Raw genomic sequence first — 18370 nt, forward strand, 5'->3', positions numbered from 1 at the left:
GAAGGGGATGGCCAGCAGTGCTTCTGCTAGCGCACACTCAAAGTAGTAAGCACAAGGACTTCGTCGCTTACCAGGCAGGTGACAAGCATCCACACCATTGCTTTGAAAGCCACGGTGAGGTAGCATCTCTCCTGCTGGGTCTGACCCCACAGTTAGCAAGGTGAATCCTCTCAATAATTGAGAAGCACTGAGACCCAGTGCAGAAAAGTTGTAAAGCCCATACTGACTCCCCATTGCCACCAAACACCAGGTCCCGGATGTTTGCTTCAGCTTCATGACTGGGAAGTGACAGCTTCGGTATGAAATCAGCCAAGAAAAATTCTCAGCAAGGCAAGAGGGCAAGATGATCTTAACTCCAGGAGTCTGTAGCTTGCTCTACCAGCAAGGCGTATGTGGGGGACAAAATGACATCTTTGGGAATAAACATACTCCAATTAGTTTTACAAGCCACACCAGGATTAGCAGATATCTCAAGGGTTAATTAGTTCACCATGCACAGATGGTAGCTGGTAGGGTTTGCAGAGTGGATTAACCTAATTTGTGGTTTGTAATGTACCATGCAAATATCCATTACTAGACTTGCAGCAATTCTACCCTTATTTTGATTTGAGGACAGAAAAACCACACAATGGATGCCTACATAGAATAATGTCTATTTTGAGTGACAAATGAGTAGCTGTTCACTTGGCTTATGGGATCAACAAATTGGAGTCTGAAAAGTAATACCTTCTGGTTTTACTACAGAGGGTCTTTGGATGGACCAAGATGAGACCACTTCTTGTGAGTGTACAGAACATGCCCACGGTAACCACTTCTCACAGTTGTGCTGAGGGCTCTTCAGCACTGACAGATGGTCATAGAGCAACAATTCAATTGCCTGGAAACATGAAGGCAGCTTTTGGAAGCATCTCCACAGCATGTCAAATGAAGCCCCACAGGTTTAAGGTCTCAGCACATGAGCACACACTGCAGTTCAGGCCACCACAAATGCCTGTGATTTCCGAGCCTCAGTTGCTTCCATTGAAGCTTCAGGCCTTCAAGCTTGACTGCAGGTTAAAGCATTTATGATTAGATCACATCCAAGCAAAGGGCTGTGTGTTTACATAGCACTTTGCACAAGAGGAAGCCTGGCTCAGGGCTGGCATGCATAGATGCCCCAGATCAGCGCAAGACCCCCTTTTGTTTAGCTAAGGATGTGCCACGCTGTTACATTTGGTTCAGGAGGTCTCAAATGTTTACAACCAGTATTAGCTGCAGCGATAAATGTTTCCATAACTCCTGTTAAACTCTGAACTTATCCAGTTTCTCTCCTCTCTAAGGGGCAAGCACAGGACTAGCTAGACACTCACTCTGGCAAGGCAGAGGTCAGAGTAGAGGTGACGCTGGCTGTTAGAGGCATTCTCCACATGTTTCTGCAATTGGCCATGCTCATGTCGTGCCTGCACATGCCTGAGACACAGCAGCTGTGGGATTCCTGCTGGACAGTGTGGGACAGCTGTGCTCACACCCAAAATCCTCCTTCCAGCACATCTTTGGTCAAGACAGAAGATGTGTTCACAGGTCTCATTTGTTGCTTGCATTTAAAAGTGCAGATTTGTCTTTCACTTAAAGATGGAGTAGTGTCTGCACCTACAGAGGAAACTACATTTCAAAGCTAATTTTTGTCTTAAAAGACCCTCACAGCAATCCTTAAAATCTGTGCTTATTTGCCCCATCACTTGTTCAAGTGTCATAAAGCTGGTCTTTGTTAGAGGCTGTAATTGCCAACTCCCTTGGCATATTCCTTCGCTCATTGCGTACACACTCCCACAGTATCCAGCTCCGAACAGAAGGAAGCATTCCTCTGCCACTCTAAAATCAAGCAAGAAGATGGCCAAGAACAGAGTCCCTTTATGCAGTTCACTTTGTTCAGAGAGCTGCTTTGCATTCCTCTTTGTACAGGGTAAGTGGAGAAAAAGCATCCCTAAGCCCCACTCTTTCCAAGCCTTAGCTGTGCAAGCAGCCCAGCACCAAGAAGCAGAGAAGAGGAAACAGTCCCAGAAGGAGATATGGCAACATGGGGAGGTGGGACAACCAAAGGAGGGAGGCCAACCAGACTGTCCCTCACAGGGATAGATGAACGTGTCACTTGGGATGCTCAGGTCAGGGGGCCAAAGAGTCCAGCATCCACAAATGGCATCTCAGCTACACTGACTCAATTGCTCTTTTCACAGTGTCATGGCAGATCATCTCCAACTTGCTGCCAGAGCCACAGGAATGGAAATGCAGAAGTTTCCTTCCACTCTCCAAGCAGTTCCTTGCATCTCTTGCTCATGAGTTGCAATACTCTTTCATGTCAACTGGTGCGATGAGCCCAAAGCTCTCCTGGTCTCCTAACGCTATTCTCGTCAGTGCTGAATCAGGTTGTACCAGAGACTTCAGCAATATTTTTCAATGGGCTTTACATGGCCCAAAAGTCACCAGTGCTCAGGATGTGGCACTGAGCCAGGAACTCTCACCCTCAGCTCTGCCTTCCACCAAGTTACTTGGGCTTTTGCATTTATGGTCAACCTCTTTGGAGAAAGCACTGCTGCTTAATTCACAGGCTGTTGTAAAAACACACTTTTACATTACATTTAGGAGGTCCTAGAAGTGCAACCCAGATAGAAGTTTCTTAGAAGATTAGGAAGACAAAGTGTGCCCTAGTTTATTTTGTTGGACCAGCACCTTGTACCACACTTGCCTCTTCATTACAACAACCCATCACAGGGACATTCAGGGAAAGGTACTAAAAGCATTGGCCTGCAAAGGAAACTGCCATTTGATGCAGAGGCCATCAGGGTTAACTAAAAGCTTCACTTAAGTGTATCACTTAGCTTATTACAGCATGACAGCTTAAAAGCCCTAATAATTAACCAACAAATCAATCTATGCAGTGATCTTCATTGCAGTTCAGTGCATTACATTCATCTTCCCTTCCTTCCCAGAGACTAAGCCAGTGCAGTGTTTCTTTATCATCTTAAAAAGCAAGAATCAAAAAATCCTCCCCTCCCCTGCACACATGTCAGAGTTTTCCAGGAGTTGCTATTGGTTTGAAAGGCCTCTCCCTGAATGCAATTTGGAGCATCCAAGATTCCAAACAAAGTCAATGAGAGTTGCAGGTGCTCAATGCTGCTTGGAGAAAAAAAATTAAAAAACCAAATAAAATAGAAAGCCCTGACACATCCAGCTCAGAGCAGCCAAACCTAGAGGCCCATAATTACACGTCCCTATTGAAAACACATCTGTAAAAATCACTAAGAGCTACATGGGAAGGGGAAAAATTAGATTTATATAGTTTCAAATCAGAGTTTCATAGGACATTTCAATCCAGGATTTTAAAAACAAAACACTGAGCTAGAGCCTTTGAGGCAGCCCAAATCCAGGCACAGACACTGAGAACATTTTGCATCAGAAGCCTCACCAGAGCCTCTTGGAAAAACAAAATAAAAGATTCAAACCAGAACAGAAAAGGATTCCCTTCCCCTCCAGAAAAGAACTCCAACTCTGAGTCTGCATTTTGACCATTTGTAATGAAAGAGAAAGAAATTTAATACAATTATCCTTTCGGATTTGAGACAGAGCTATATAAATACAACCAGAGAAGAGCAGTAATTTTAACTGCAATACTATATAAGGTGGATTTCTTCTCTCCAGCAAAAGAAAAAAACCTGATGCTTATCTTCAGCAGGATTCAGTAATAAAAAGTTAAACTGCTATACAATTTCATGCCACACAAAATAAATAGAAGGTTTAACAGGGGAAAACAGGGGGCAAGGTCTTCTCTATAATCATGCAGTACATATATATATATATAAATAAAAAAAAAAAAAAAGGCTGGCGTCTTACCTGATTTTCTCTTTGAAGATCCATAGTCCCTGAAAAAAAGGCAACAACAAATAGACATGGTTAGAGCTGGAAACGGTTGTGAGAGAATGGGTACCTCCCAAATTTCCACCCATATGCTCAAGGGCTCATCCTGCGCCCTCCCTCCCTTAAAGCGGAGGTGAGGGCTGCCGGGCATGGGCAGGCGGGGGCCGGGGGCGTCCCGGGCAGCACCGACCCATCAGCAGCAGCAGCTGGGGCTGCTGCAGCACTGGGGGCTCGGGAGCATGTGATCAGCCAGGCAGAGCGAACCATCCGCAACCAGCAAGGCAGGGGAGAAGGGTGTCATTTTTTCCCCTTTAAATTGTGCTATGAAATGCACAGCTACTGAATTAACCCTTAACGTTCCCCCGGAGAGCAACGGGAATATGAACTGATTGCTGCAGGGATGCGGCTGCTCCAGGCTGAGCTGCCGTGGCTGCCAGTTCTGGCGTTTCAGAGGCTAATTAATTTGTGAATAACTTCCAGACCTCCTCTAGTTATCTCTGACAAGCACTTGGAAAGCACAAGGAAAAAACAAAAAAAAACCCAAAAAACAAAAAACCACGATCAAACCCCAAACTTTGTCCTTTCTTCTTTCTTGCACAATAGAAAATGCACCCTTACTTTTCTGTAGTGATTTAAAAAGGGTGCTGGCACCTCTGCTCATGCAGAACAGCTGAAATCCCAGACAGCTGCCACAGAAGGAAAGAAATCACAGAAAGAAGCTGGGAGAACTGATTCAGGATAAGCAGAACCGAGGACAAAAATACTTGACTATGGCTGTCCTTCCTCATGGAGCTCCCTGGAGCCTCTCAGACCCAGCTCTGACATGGTCTGCACAGGCAGGAGCCTGGGCAGCGACAGCCCGGGCAGAGACAGCATCGCTGTGCAGGCACAGTGCCCGTGGCACATCACACCCTGTGCCCAGCAGTGTCAATGTCAGAAGAATCACCCGATGGACCCACTGTAGAGGCAGGTTGTCTTTGCAGGAATCCCACCAGAGGGACAGGCAGTAGCCTCTATATTTTGGGTCACCAGTCTGTCGGGTGTGGGTTTTTGTCCCTTGCAGCATGCTCCGTACTCCAGAGAATCAGAGAAAAGTTATCCCCAACTATTTATTTAAAAAGAGTTTGGGGGACCAGCTGAAGAAACAACACATGTCTTGAGGGCAGAGGTATGTCTACCCATAAATTCTGTTTCTCCCAGAACTTTGTATGCATCCCATGCCTTACATGTCTAGGATTTGCTTTGAGTGAGTAATAACTACTTGGGAGTTTTTTGCAGCCTCTTTTAATTTCCCAGTGTCATTTCTACTTCAATTAAACAGTTGTTTTCTCAACCATGTCTGCAGTTGTATTTGATGTGAAGATGCTACTGCTCATGAATAACTCGCTTCTTCTACAGAAGTGATATCATATGCAAATATAATTCCTGCTATTTGGTGCCCGAAACAGAGATCTCTCAGAACAAGGCAGGGAAGGCACAACATACTCTACCCCAGCTAGGCTCCCACGCCAGCCTGGAGCTTTGTAGAGCTGTCAATACAGTCCTCTTGGCATGTGAAAGTCCGTGTCTGATCCTGCTCTGAACTGCCTCTCTTCCAACAGCAATAAATGGTGAGAAGGTCAAACCCTGCTGAGATCCACACATATGATTTAGTTTAACCTAGTATCTCTCTCCATTGTGCACATGCTTGATCACCTCAATCCCTCCCACCTGTCCTGGCTTTTTGCAGTGAAGCTCCTGGACCTCCTCAGGACTATGGCTTGGAGCTGTGTTCAGCTGGGATTTCCCTCTGCAGCAAGTTGGGTCCCCACCTCCCTCTGTGCCATGCAAAAAGGCTGCAAAGGTTAGGACCTCTGAGGACCCTGGGAGGATGGTGTAGCTATGTGCCATCCCTAGAGGAGAAACACAACCTCCTTCCAGTCTTTGCCAGAAGGTCCTCAGCAAACATTTCCAGGGCAATCTCCAGCCAGCCAGCCATGCTGGGGACACCCCACAAGCACACTAAGAGAGGTCAGAGCACACACAGAAGGGCGAAGACAAGCAACATTAGAGAGACACGAAAGAGCCCTCAGCCTGATAAAAGTTACCAAAGAAAACCAAGCTCCTTTTGCCCCTCTAAAAAAAATCATCCAATTCACACAATTAGAAATGGGGTAATGATGGACTAATATGGTTAATAAACAACTAAAAATTGATAAAGCTGTTGTTGAATGTCTTTGTCCACCAGATCAGGTCACAGTTTGTACCTGAGTTCAGAAATTGTAGTAGAAGATGATTTAACTGTGCTCTCACAGTACAATAGTGGCAAATGCCACAGAAAGCTCATAATTCAAACCTCCATCTTGGGTGCTCTCACACATCTTTCAGCCCCATCTCTAGCTGGTTTTAGGGCTTTTGTGAGCGACTGCAGTAAGGTTTTAAATGAGGTTTGTTCTTTTAATTCTAAAGTATGATTCATCCACACATTTTAAAGAAGGTAGAAATTAAGAAAACAACAAAAGTTTGAACCTTTTTTTCTTTCTACATGCAGATCATGGGATGACAAGATATATTACGCCATAAAAAACTTTTAAATTATTTTTTTCCTATTCAATTCCTCACCTGTCTGGCATTTCTTCCACAGCAAAAGCATATAATTTATGGAAGTGTACTTGCCCTTTAGTTTCCTCACACAAGCCCTGCAGCAGGTTGACATGTTCCACATCACACCACTACACAAGCACAGAGCACTGTCCTCAATATGATGCAGCAAATCACATTTCTGGTCACCAGCAAACCTGGTGCCAACAGATGCAGTAACTGCTCATGCAGACCAGGAGCTCTGGTCCAGCAAACCCCATCATTTCTTCTTTCATGGCTTGTGCATGGTTAAAACAAAGCTTTAGGTTGGTTTGCAGGGGGAAAAAGCCCCCTACTGTCACTGCAAAATGCACAGCTGAGCAATTTAGGGGCAGCTACAAGAGGATGAAGAAGCAAGTAGCTCTCAGTGATGTCCCTTTGAGATCAGCAGGGTAACTACCATCATCAGAGGATCTAGAGTGCAGTCAAACTCTTGATGGCAACTGAACCTTCAACTTCTGGTCTTAGTTCTCGTCTTAAGCATAAGACCATCCTTACAGAAAAAATTAAATTATCATTATAAAATAGTTATTTGAATCACCACCCCCCTCCAACTCATGAATCTTAATGAAAAAAAAAAAAAAAGAAAACCCAATCAACCTACTGAGCAAGTTTTCTTCTTTTCATTTATTCTTTCTGTAAGTTTTAAAGTCAACTTTTATTGGATTCTGATTCTGGAGTTCCTGAAGTCCAGGTTCCCCATGTCTCCCTGTCTTGTCACTTTTTTATACATCCACATTTCACTCATAAAGTCAGGACAAAGCCAAATCAAATAAAATGGAGCTTGAAATAAAATCTTCATCTGCCTAGTGAAACTCTGAAATCCAAAACTTGTTCCTCCCAGGAAGGACAGAAAAAAAAAAGTCACAGCTGAAATAGAAAGCAAAGCAGGTATAGCAAATAATCACGCTGGCTGTGTAAAGTGTTCTTTGTGTATATACTATTCTCCTCTTTACTGCTAAGGAAAAAAGCCTGTGCTGCTGCTTTGCAATAGCAGCAGCAAGGAGCCCTGCCTGACTCCACGTTTATTTTTTTTTGTTTTACTATCCTGCATATGATTCATTGATGTATTTTCCTTCTCCCAAGTGATGATATATAAGGTGAATACCTCTCAGCCTCACTGTTTTAGTGAAGCATTAGTATAAAGCTGAAATATTGGTTTAGGTCTCCAAAACAATAAAGGAAATTATTTAATGGTTTCTCTTAACTGTAATAATTTCCAAGTAAAACTGTGATCTTCTCCTGTAATACAGACTGCACCTGGCACACTGCTAGCCCTTAGATCAGACAAGAAATGTGGCCTTGCAGAAGAAAAACCCTTCCAAGGAAAGATAAAATGAATGTCACATCTGCAGCTACATAGGGAAGTTCACTTTTTCTTCAGCTCTTGCTCTTTTTATCTTTTCATCTTTATACACGCACATATTTCTATTCTTCTTCCATTTCTAGATGAGAACAGACACCACCATCCTATTTCACTGCCAGCCATAGCTATAAGAATAGCAGTGAAACCAGCGGGTGGAACTAAAAATAGCTCTGGCAGGTCCCTTCCTCATTAGCCAGGATCACTCCATACTGAATGCCTTTCACAAAAATAGCATATTTCTAGCCTCTTTTGTATTAGAATATAGCAATTTTGTTTAAAATCTTCCTGTGGGGCACCACCTTTAGCTGACGCTGAACCTCATTACTGGCAAGGAAAATATTTCCCGCTCCTAACAATATTAAAATATCACTGCTGCCAAGCACGTCATACAAGTTGGACACACTTTTATTTAATGACAGAAAAGAGGGAAGCTGGATCTTCTTTCTCATCAGCATTACCCCAGGATAGCATTACTAATTCGAAATCTAGCAATGAATGTGAAAGGAAGACGGTGAGCATTGTGATAGAGCTGATTGTCTTGTTACCACACTAAGCTATCCACAGTCAGTCTGGAAATTTCTGAAACATAAAAGTATCTTATGCCATTGAATTTATATGTCACCTTCAATCTAATTTAAATAGGAAATTTATATTAACAATGTTATGGAAAAGTTTTATGGCATGTCTTTTCTTTAAGGACTGACTTTGCTACTGTATTCAGTGAGAGTTAATAAACATTGATGTGTGCATATATGTGTTTCCATCTATCTAAATACATACAGATATACACAAACAAGCAGTGGCACAATTGGAAAGTTGTTTAAAAATGAGGAGTATCCTGACATTTGTTCAGTAGAGCCTAAGAAATGTTCCAAGTGAGCAGAAGACTGGAGGTGACTAGGTGTGCTGGCGACAGGCTATGCCTGCCTCTTCAGCTGTACTTCTAATTCAGTTTGATTTATATCTGTCCCAGAAGGTTTCTCCTGCATCTTTCATAGAGATCTGGCAAGTCTGCAGAAGCCTCCTGCAGGAACCAGGGGAGCTTGCAGAGCAACACTGCATCAATAGAGGGGCTGCAAGGCTGCAACTTAGCTCCTGCACAGCTCCCCTTCGGAGGTGATGTATTCAGCAAGGGGACCTCAACCTTGTGGTATCTATGATGCAAAGGTTCTTTTAAAAGCTTCTCCCCCTTGCCATGGGACAGCAGACCCAGAAAGCTCACTCTCTGGGATTCCTCCTTTCTCAGATACATCACCTTTTAGCCCGGAGTCTCTGCCTGTCAGTAAAGCAAAGCTCAGCTTCAATTTGTTTAGCAAAGATTTCAGACAACTGTGAGTTTCAACTATGAGAGAAAACAGTGCCTGCAAAGCATGCAGAGCTGTCAGACCCATGGAGCAGCACATCCGGGAGAGCTGCACAGCAGACATTTCACCAGACGAGACAGAAGCTAAAGGGAGAGTAAATCATCTTTCTGTGTCTTTCTCAGTGTTTGCTGTCCAAAGGAGATGAGACAGTGACAAACCCTGAGTAATGCAGGTTAATATGTATCCTCTAGAGTATTTTAATACATGCATTAAAATTGTTCTGTATTTGTTGCCTTTGTTAATTCACGTTTAAATACATTGTGGATGTTTATGTTCCCATATTCCTTAATTCCTAAAAGTCTCTAGTGGTGTGGGCAGGCTGCAGTGGAGATGTATGACATTTCAAACAAACAACTCAGATTATCATTTAATCGCCAATGATTTGCCAGGCAGATTAAAAGCACAGAAATGTTTTTACAAGGAAGTCCACTCTCTCCTTCCCAACACCCTTACAGTTTGCAGTCAGTAATGAAGACAGCTTTTTCACAAACTATTTTTCTTAGCACTGCTATCAGATTCTGTGACACTATTTTTAAAGTAAACCAATACAAAAATACTTTGCTACTAGTCTTTACATGTACAGAAACCTGAGCCTTGAGAATATATTTGCATCTTGAAACTCTCCTAACTGATTTTCCTCAACAGCCAGACTGACATTTTCTATTTGAGATGAGGCACAAAACCAAGCGTGACTGAGAACTGGCACTAGGTACCTGCCTATCACCAAGGCCTATGGCTGGAGGAACACCTGAACACCTTAATACTATCCAAACACACAGGATCTATATGGAGAGTGTAGGGTTGAAATTCACTTTCACAGTACTCAAAGTGCAAAAGTTTAACCATGTGCATGAAAGCATCTCCATTCACACTGAGCTCTGAGACCATATGACATGCAATTAAGCAAAATTAACTCTGTATGTTATGCATCAGGAATAGAAACTCAAACACATGGATGCATACAGCTATATGTTTTTCCCCTCCAGCATTCCATCCTCTGAAATCATGAAACCACAGCTGATCTCTTCCCTGAGCCAAAGAAACAGATGAAGGCTTTTTTCCCCTCTTCTTTTTTTTTTTTAGAATGTATTCTGCTCATTTCCTGATATAAATCGTTGCATTGTGGAACCCTCTCCAACATGAATCTGTCCTTCTGAGCAGAGGTCGAGCTTTCCAGCCCTGTGAGAAAAGGCCCCATTGTGGTGGTCCCGAGACTACAGAATTCCTTGCCGCGAGCAAAATGGACTTGTGGGGCAAGAAGAAAATCTGGCGACCTGACTTCAAACCCAGGAGTTTCTTGCTAGCTGGAAGCGGCCTCTGCTTGCTGCTAAGAAGGGTAAGCCACTGTTGTGCAATGAGCTCCTTAAGAGAACAGAGGCAACACAAAATAGAGAATTTTGCCTTCCTGCCACCTTTCTATTGTCTTCACAGCATGTCTGTAATGCTGGCACAGAGCAAACAGAACAGCTTTACATACTACATACTTCTGGTTAGGCTGCAGTGACTTTCTCTGCAACATATAAGAATGGTGGCCCAATTTGGCACACCAGGACCCAACTGGAGGTCCTGATTAAGTACTGACTTCTGACTTCCCTGTGAAACTCCAAGCACAACACTGGAAAACTCATTTATAAGTGCAGAAGAGATCTCCCCTATACCAGTAACCTTAGCTTGCACAAAAAAGCCAAGGTTGGAAGGAGATGGACACTGTCTTCTCTCCAGCAATGCTCCCTATACCTGAATCCATGGATTTTTATCATGAAGCAGAGGTGCAGGACAAGGAAAGTCAGTATCCTCTGTTTTGCACTCAGAGGATCCTGGAGATTAGTTCTGCACAGCACAACTTGAGCGCTGCCACCAAGTCCAAGGTGCAGCTCCAAGACGAGCAACATCCCGATAGGTCATCTCAGCCTCACGCAGACCCAGAGTGTTTGAGGTCAGGGGCACCATTTCTTTTCTTCTGTAGAATGGGTGTTAGAAGGACAAGAGATGGGTTCAAAGCATCCAACCCCTTCCCTAAATCACTAGGGAATGCCACAGATTTATGTCCCAAGATTCTTCAGCAGTGAAGTTGATTGCTTGGCTCCAGAGTGCAACTTTAGTATTTGGCTCAGGCTGAAGAAATGTAGAATTAGCCTTTTGCATTTTTCACAACTGTATTTTCTTAATTATGGAATTATCCTCTTAGAGGAAGACAGGGCCTTGGAAGTGCACATTCAGCATTTCACCAGGCTGTGAGATACGGGGCAGGGTGATCTGACAGCAAAGCCCAGCCTTTCCAGCACGAGGGGAGATGGCTCAGCACAGGCTGCAGAACACTGGGGCGATGAGCTAACGCCACATGATCCTCTACTGCAAGGCTTCAGCGGCCTTGAAAAAGACAACACAAATGTTTATAGCAAGTTTTTCCTGGAAAGAAGTATAAAAACAAGATCTTGCCTAAGAGTCATATCCTCATCTGTTTCTGTTTTACCTTGTTTATTCTTACAGATGGCAAATTTCTCCCCAGGACAGAAAAATGTATTTACCTTAGCGAGAACTCTGGGTGGAGGTGTTCTTCATCTCCTCTAAACTGACCCTGCTTGTCCCTTGTGGGGAGGCCAAATTTATCTCTGTCTTACACTGACCAAGCATGTGCCACTTTATTATAGCCTTTAGAGCATAAATGCTGAGTGATAAAAACAAGTTAATAAAAATTAATCATTCTCATATGCAGGTTTTCCAGTTGTGCTTTTCACTTTGGGATTTTATTACAAACATCTACATGCAGATACAACATGTTTAAAAGATGCATCTAATCATAGTTACAAATTAAGCACTGAGTATCAGAATCGTAAATTCAAATGTACCTTATAAACTAGTCGGGCTGATGAGCTTGCATATAAATCATACGAATCTGATTAAGAGCTCAAGAAGGCAGTGCAGGCTTTGAGTCTTTACCTCATTTTTTTGAGCCCTTCCTGATTTGAGGGTGGGTGCCTCAAACTCTAGTTTCCATAGGAAATGTGGGTCCCACCTCTGATTAGCAACCACACAGTCCTTTTGGGTTTCTAAATTAGAGTCCAAATGGTGATGGTAAGAAAAGGCAGTCCCTTTGCTATTCCTCTCCAGAGATACCTTCCTTCTGCTGTTTCAGACTAACTTTGCCCAGAGTTATGTGTATGGTGCCTGGCCACTGTATAGTGTCATCCCCTCTCATCCCAGAGAGTCCTTGGAAATGGAGAGAAGGAGGGAAGAGAAGAAAACTTGCAAGTTACAGATTTCCAACTCTCAACCCCAGGTCCAGACATAGCTTGTCCAGAAAGGCTTTTGCCACTGAATTACTACACCACAAAGAATAGCTGGAGCACAGCAGTTTAAATCAAAGTAAGAGAAGTCCTTCTGCATGTAACGCAGCTGAATCACGGTACTCACTGGTGTTAGACACTGTAATCACCAAAACTAGGCACAGGTTCAAAAAGCAGTGAGATAAATTCATGAAGCAAGGATAAATGGTGGCTATTGTACTCTGTGCTCTGGATGTCTTGACCCAAAAAGTCCCATAACGGCTGAATGCCAGAAACAGAAAGGATACACAAGGGAAACTCACTCTGTATTTGCTTTGTTTCTTGTATTGGCTGTAAGCCACTATTGGAGACAGGAGGCCAGATGGGGCCCTGGTCTCACCTAATTGTGGCCTTATAATATATTCCCCTGTAAAAGATCAGACTGGATTAGGATAAATTACATCCAAATCATGCTGCATTACTCAGCACATTAAATTGTCCTTAATCATGTACTTTGATGGTCTAGGTTCCAACTTAAATTTACCTCCTGTGTGCATTTCTGGGCTTCTTCTGTTGAAATCACTGCTGAATTTCAACTATACATAACCAGGCTCTAATGAAAAGCCAATAAGGCTCTTTGATCAAGCTTTAATAGGACTCATCATGGGGACATACTCTGCTGTGGCAAATGGTTTCCTCATCCTGTCTCTTTCAGAAATGTTTTGTGAGCCTTTAAAAGCAATTTAGCCCTGATTTATGTTAGCTAAGTGATTTCTGTTGCACATGTGAGTTACAAGAAAAGGGCTCTCATCTCTATTTGCTATACTGTTCAGGAAATCAGTTATAAATGCTGCAGTGCCTTCAGTGTCTCTGACTTCAATGCAGCGGAAACTAGCAATTTGATTGAATACTTCATCATTCCTAATTCTCCCACATGCCACATCCAGTACTTAAAGAGGCAACCTATAGGATTTTTTTTTTTTTTTTGGGTAAAGGGTACTGAGATTCCCTTGTCTAAGCTGCTTACCCAAGCTGTTTTCAGAAGATAGTCAAGGAAACAAGCAGGCAATTCTTTAATACAGAGCATGTGAAACATGTTGATGACTATTTTATAAAATCGAGCAAGCATTCAATAAGAGTGAGTCACCTCCTCACATGTTTAGAGATGAGGAATGTAGAAAAGGTGACTGAGCAAGCTCATGCAGTAAACCAGGGGTGCAACAGGAACCCAAATGTTTTGATGGCCTGACCTGACCTGCCAGTGGCATTCCACAAGCCCCAGGCATAGGTCAGAGCAGGTCCCTTCTCAGCCAGGGGACAGATGCCAGCAGGACAGGAGCCATTGCAAAGTGCCTATGGCTAGTGGTGCTAAGTGCTACAGCCACTGCTGCTTTGCTTATGGTGTTGTTGAGCAGGGACCAAAGAAAGGACCAGTGATCAAAATGACAGTGGTCCAGGCTGCCTTCCTCCTGTTCTCCCCTCCTGCTTTTGCAAGAAAGCCTTTGGAACATGCAATTCCCCTTGACCCATATACCCTCACTGGCCACATCCCACCTGTGAGCACAATTCCCCATGATGAATCTGCAGGAGCTGGTGACACTAAGCCCTTGGAAGACCCACAGGACCAGGACCCTTGAGGGAGTCCACAAGGAAGGCAAAGCAGAAGAATGTCCTGTCTGTCCTTCTCCTTCTGACTGTGCAAGACGTGAGGGTACCCAATCACGGCCTCCTCTCGACACTCTCCTTTGCCCTGTATCAGCCTCAAAACCACGCCATGGTGGGTGCTGGGTTTCGGCATCGCTTCCTGGGATTTCCTGCAGCCTCTCCCAGTGCATGGTGCAAGAGCTGGCAGCAGCCCACGTGCTGGAGGCTCATACAGGGAAATCCCAGGCTGTCACTGGTATTTTTGACATTTTAAAGGCTCTAACTTGGCAAAGTAAGAGATGATTTACAGGCATTTCCAGACATAGCCCCAGCCCTGCTAGACCTCCGAGCTCCCAGTACAAAGGAGAGTAGGAGAGTGTGCCAGATGCTTGGTGTTGTACAATTTTGCTTTTTTTTTTTTTTTTTCCAGTGGTGTTCTTCTGGTGTCTGGCAGTTCTGTGTACTCAACTGGCTTTTTAGCAATATGATGCTTGGACGTCTCTGTCTTGCTGTCTCTGCTACATGTCCAAGGGCAGTAGGACCTGGAAGATTAAGATCACAGTGTGCACAGACAGCAGATGGTTATTGCATCTGCACTTACTTTGCACTATTAAATACCCTATTGCCCTACCTAGTTTACATCCCCCTATAGTGGGAGATCTCTCTCCTGACTTTTTAAAATCATCTGTTGCACACATGGCCCTAAGAATGATAAATATTATTTCCGAGAGAGGTAAAAACTTACAATGCATGTGGGAAGACAAGATCAAGCACACAGTTTGAACTCCAACTTCTTCATCTAGTGACTGTAGTCTTTCCTTTCCTCATTACATTTCCTTTAGTTAGAACAGTGAGATTAAAACAGGGCTGCTTCCCAAATCTGCCTCAGTAGCATGTCCTCAGTTAACTGTCTTGCAACATCAAATGTCTTTCCAGCATAGGAAATGGTAGTGTAGTTGTCTATAAGATACCAATTTTATATTAGTTGGATTTGTTTTCTGCCTGTTTCTACAAAGCAGCACATGGAAAAATCTTTCAAGTTGTCGGGTTCTTTAATTTACTAGTCAAGAGACATAAATCATGGCATGTAAGATCTACTGCGAGTTCATGAACTCTAGGAAATTTTTCTAATCACTGTCCTTTGAACTGAGCTTTTTCAGACACTGTAAAACTCCAAAACATAGCTAGTAAATGCATCCAGTAAATTTTGCTGGATTGGCAGCTACTAAAAGCAGACTTGTCTTCCCTGATTACCTACCAGCATCAGGCAGTCTTAAAACATCCTCTGTGAATCTGAGACTAAAACATGAAAGGAAAAAGAAGTCTTGAACTTGTCTTGCCCAATATAACTGTTGGGATTCATTAAATGATTCCAAATTATCACTGACAGGCACCAATTAAGGCAGAAAAAATAGAGTCAACTTCCCAAAGATAAAACTTTTCAAACACTTGGGTTACTTTTCAAGGTAATGACCAAACCTCTTTCAAATATCCAATTCTGATAGCAGGTCCCACTCCTTCATTCCCTCTAAAAGGTTAAAGAGCTAAATTACATGGCACTTGCAAAGAGGCATTACAAAGTTTCCCAAGTATTCCACCCTTGGGAGTATCAGACCCACTAAAAAAGGATTCAGTGAGAACACGAGTGAATGGAGACTCTTTTTTTTGTATAGAGTATGAAACAATAAATTAAAAAATGCACTATACTTCAAGATGATGTAAGGGACTGTTTCAGTGTTAATGCTCTGTTCATTTTAGGAAGGAAACAAAGAAAATGGCACAGCTATTTCAGCCTTAAAACTCACTTTGCAGAGGCAGAAGATGTTTTTGCTATTACATGTACGGATCCATTCTAATACTTCCTTTTGAACCTTACTCAATTAGAAGGGCAAATAAAAAAAAATCATGTTAACCTCAAATATATGCTTGTATATTTGTCTCAAAACACCTCAAATCATGTCAACTGAATTTTTAAGGTGACCAGCATTAAATATTAAATAACTCTGGAAAATAGAAGAAAATATTTTTATATGCATTTAAAATATATGCAGATTGCACAGACCATGAAACAGTGCAATGTCTGAATAGACCAAAAACCAGTTCAGATACAAATTTGGATGTTTTTCAGACCCGCTCGTGCAGAAAACAGTTAATTTCTCATTGTTCTTTTTATGTAACTCCTGTCCAAATCTCCATCCAGACATTAACTTTTAATCCACCTCATACATCTCCAAAGGATGTGTGTGGTATTTCCAATATCTTTTCCCATGGTCTACATTCATAAAAGTGAAGAGGCATAATGAATGAATTTAATTATTTCCATCCATTCAGCTGGTTATAGCAGCAGACCTTTTAATTCAGCTAAAAGAGAAATTATTTGTTCCTTCAAAATGAATGCTGATTTGGAGGGGTATTTCTGGCCTGCAACATGAAGAATCTCTGTTTTGCAGAGCTAAATGGCCACTGGCAGCTTATTACTGCCTTAACTGTTCACGTTATCTGATACATAGATATCACATGTGGGCGAAGGGAAAATGTCATTGATTGTCAGGAACTACACCCCCTCCTTCTTAGGCTGTTGATCTCATTTGCTCAGTAGTTTACAAGCTTGGAATATCAATGAGGTTCTGCAAATGTCATGCCCTGCAATCAGCTTTTGTGCACTATTTTCTCCCTTTGTTACCTGAAATGCCAGAAGCTGGACAATAACAAACCACATTCTCAGCAGGAATGTTGCCCTTCCTATCAGGGCATGCCATGCTGTGCCTGGCAGTGAACTCCTCCCGTGAAGCAGCATCTACCACAGGATGCTAAGAGTATCCCTGAGGTCCTGGGGAGTTTGTGTATCCTAAAGTCCACACTGAGGTGTCCAAGTGCATTGTTCTTAGCTTCCAGTAGTGAGTCTAAATTCAGTGCTATTTTGAATAACCTCTCATTGCTGTAAAACACTGCGAGATTCAAAAGTAGGATCTAGGCACACCAGCCATGAGATGCAGCTGTAGGGATTATGAATCAGAGCATGAAACACAGTATCCCGCTGCCAATAACCTACTTATTAACAATTTCTTCCTCAGTCCCCCTGGGACAAAAGCTAATTCCTGAAACCTTCTGCTTTTCCTACGCTTCCTCTCCAGCACCAACTACCCACCTGTCCCTGCCTTGCTGCTTCTGGCCTCAACCTGTTGTCTCCTTGGCAGCTGATTGCCCCCTTCCCCTCCCTACAACAGACACCGCACTGTAATGCGAAATGGCTCTGATCACTACACAAACACCCTGGGCCCTGCACAAAACCCAGCTCTGACCTACCCAGTAATAGTGTGTGCAACATCAAAAACTCATCTCTCTGCCTTACCCAGACAAAATCAAAAGCCTTCAAGCTCTGCTGTTCATCTCATCCATTAGCAGCACCTGGGGAGCTCTGCAGAGACCTACCTCATGATTAGATAAAAGCTTTTCCTTCTAAATCACTGTCCAGAGGAAAACAAAGGTCTGAAAGAGTGAACTCCATGCACAGTAGAGGCTGGGCACATCTCCTGTGCTGGTTATTTATGTGTTTTCATTTTAGGCTGAAGAATGCAAGGTTTTTTAGTAGGCAGTAAGTTGCTTAATTTATTGTGGTAACACTACCAAGACCCTTTTCTCAGTAAAGACACAGAAAAGGGAAAAGTTCTCTCATTTTGCCCAAGAAGAAACATTTGTTAAACAATATTTTGAAAAACTTAGAGCCCTAGGTACTCAAGCAAATCTGGGAGGGTGATGAGAAGGAAGGTCAGAGATTTCTGGCCACCTCTCTGCCTCCACTCCCTCGTAGCCTGCAGGTCATATAGTGCCCAACAGGTCCCAGAACTGCTCTAATCAGCAGAGAAACAGTCCAAAATGCAAACATTGCACCCTGCCCCTAATCCTTTCTTCGCCTGCCTTGGGGTCTTGGAAGGGCAGGTGAGGAAGCCATGAGAGTAGCTGACCTCCCAGAAAACAGGGATGGGCAGAAGGACATGCACAGAGATGAGGCACACCATGCACATGTCCTGGGACTGTGGCTCACTACCACCTCCAAAGAAAGTCTGTCTCCCAAAGAGGACTTGAAAATAACTGCAATGATGACAAGAGAGCTCCAAATGTGTCTCCAGGTGAAGTTTTGTTCAATGCTTAAAGTCAGGAATATCTCAAAAGGAAAGCTGCAGATAATGCTGGGTAACAGACCCTGCTTGAAAGACTTC

General features: G+C 43.1%; 1 protein-coding gene across 4 annotated transcripts in view; it reads right to left on the minus strand.

Annotated features, from left to right (window-relative positions):
* SH3PXD2A (SH3 and PX domains 2A) overlaps nucleotides 1-18370 on the minus strand; it is a 251225-nt gene that overhangs the window by 83613 nt on the left and 149242 nt on the right. For all 4 annotated transcript variants that reach the window (XM_027647885.1, XM_027647887.1, XM_027647884.1 and 1 more), the window contains one exon: nucleotides 3868-3896. In XM_027647885.1, the coding sequence (XP_027503686.1) occupies nucleotides 3868-3896 (29 nt within the window). The remainder of the gene's footprint in view (nucleotides 1-3867; nucleotides 3897-18370) is intronic.

The sequence above is a fragment of the Corapipo altera genome, unplaced genomic scaffold (assembly GCF_003945725.1).
Source record: "Corapipo altera isolate COAL_440 unplaced genomic scaffold, ASM394572v1 56, whole genome shotgun sequence".
NCBI classification, from domain to species: Eukaryota; Metazoa; Chordata; class Aves; order Passeriformes; family Pipridae; genus Corapipo; species Corapipo altera.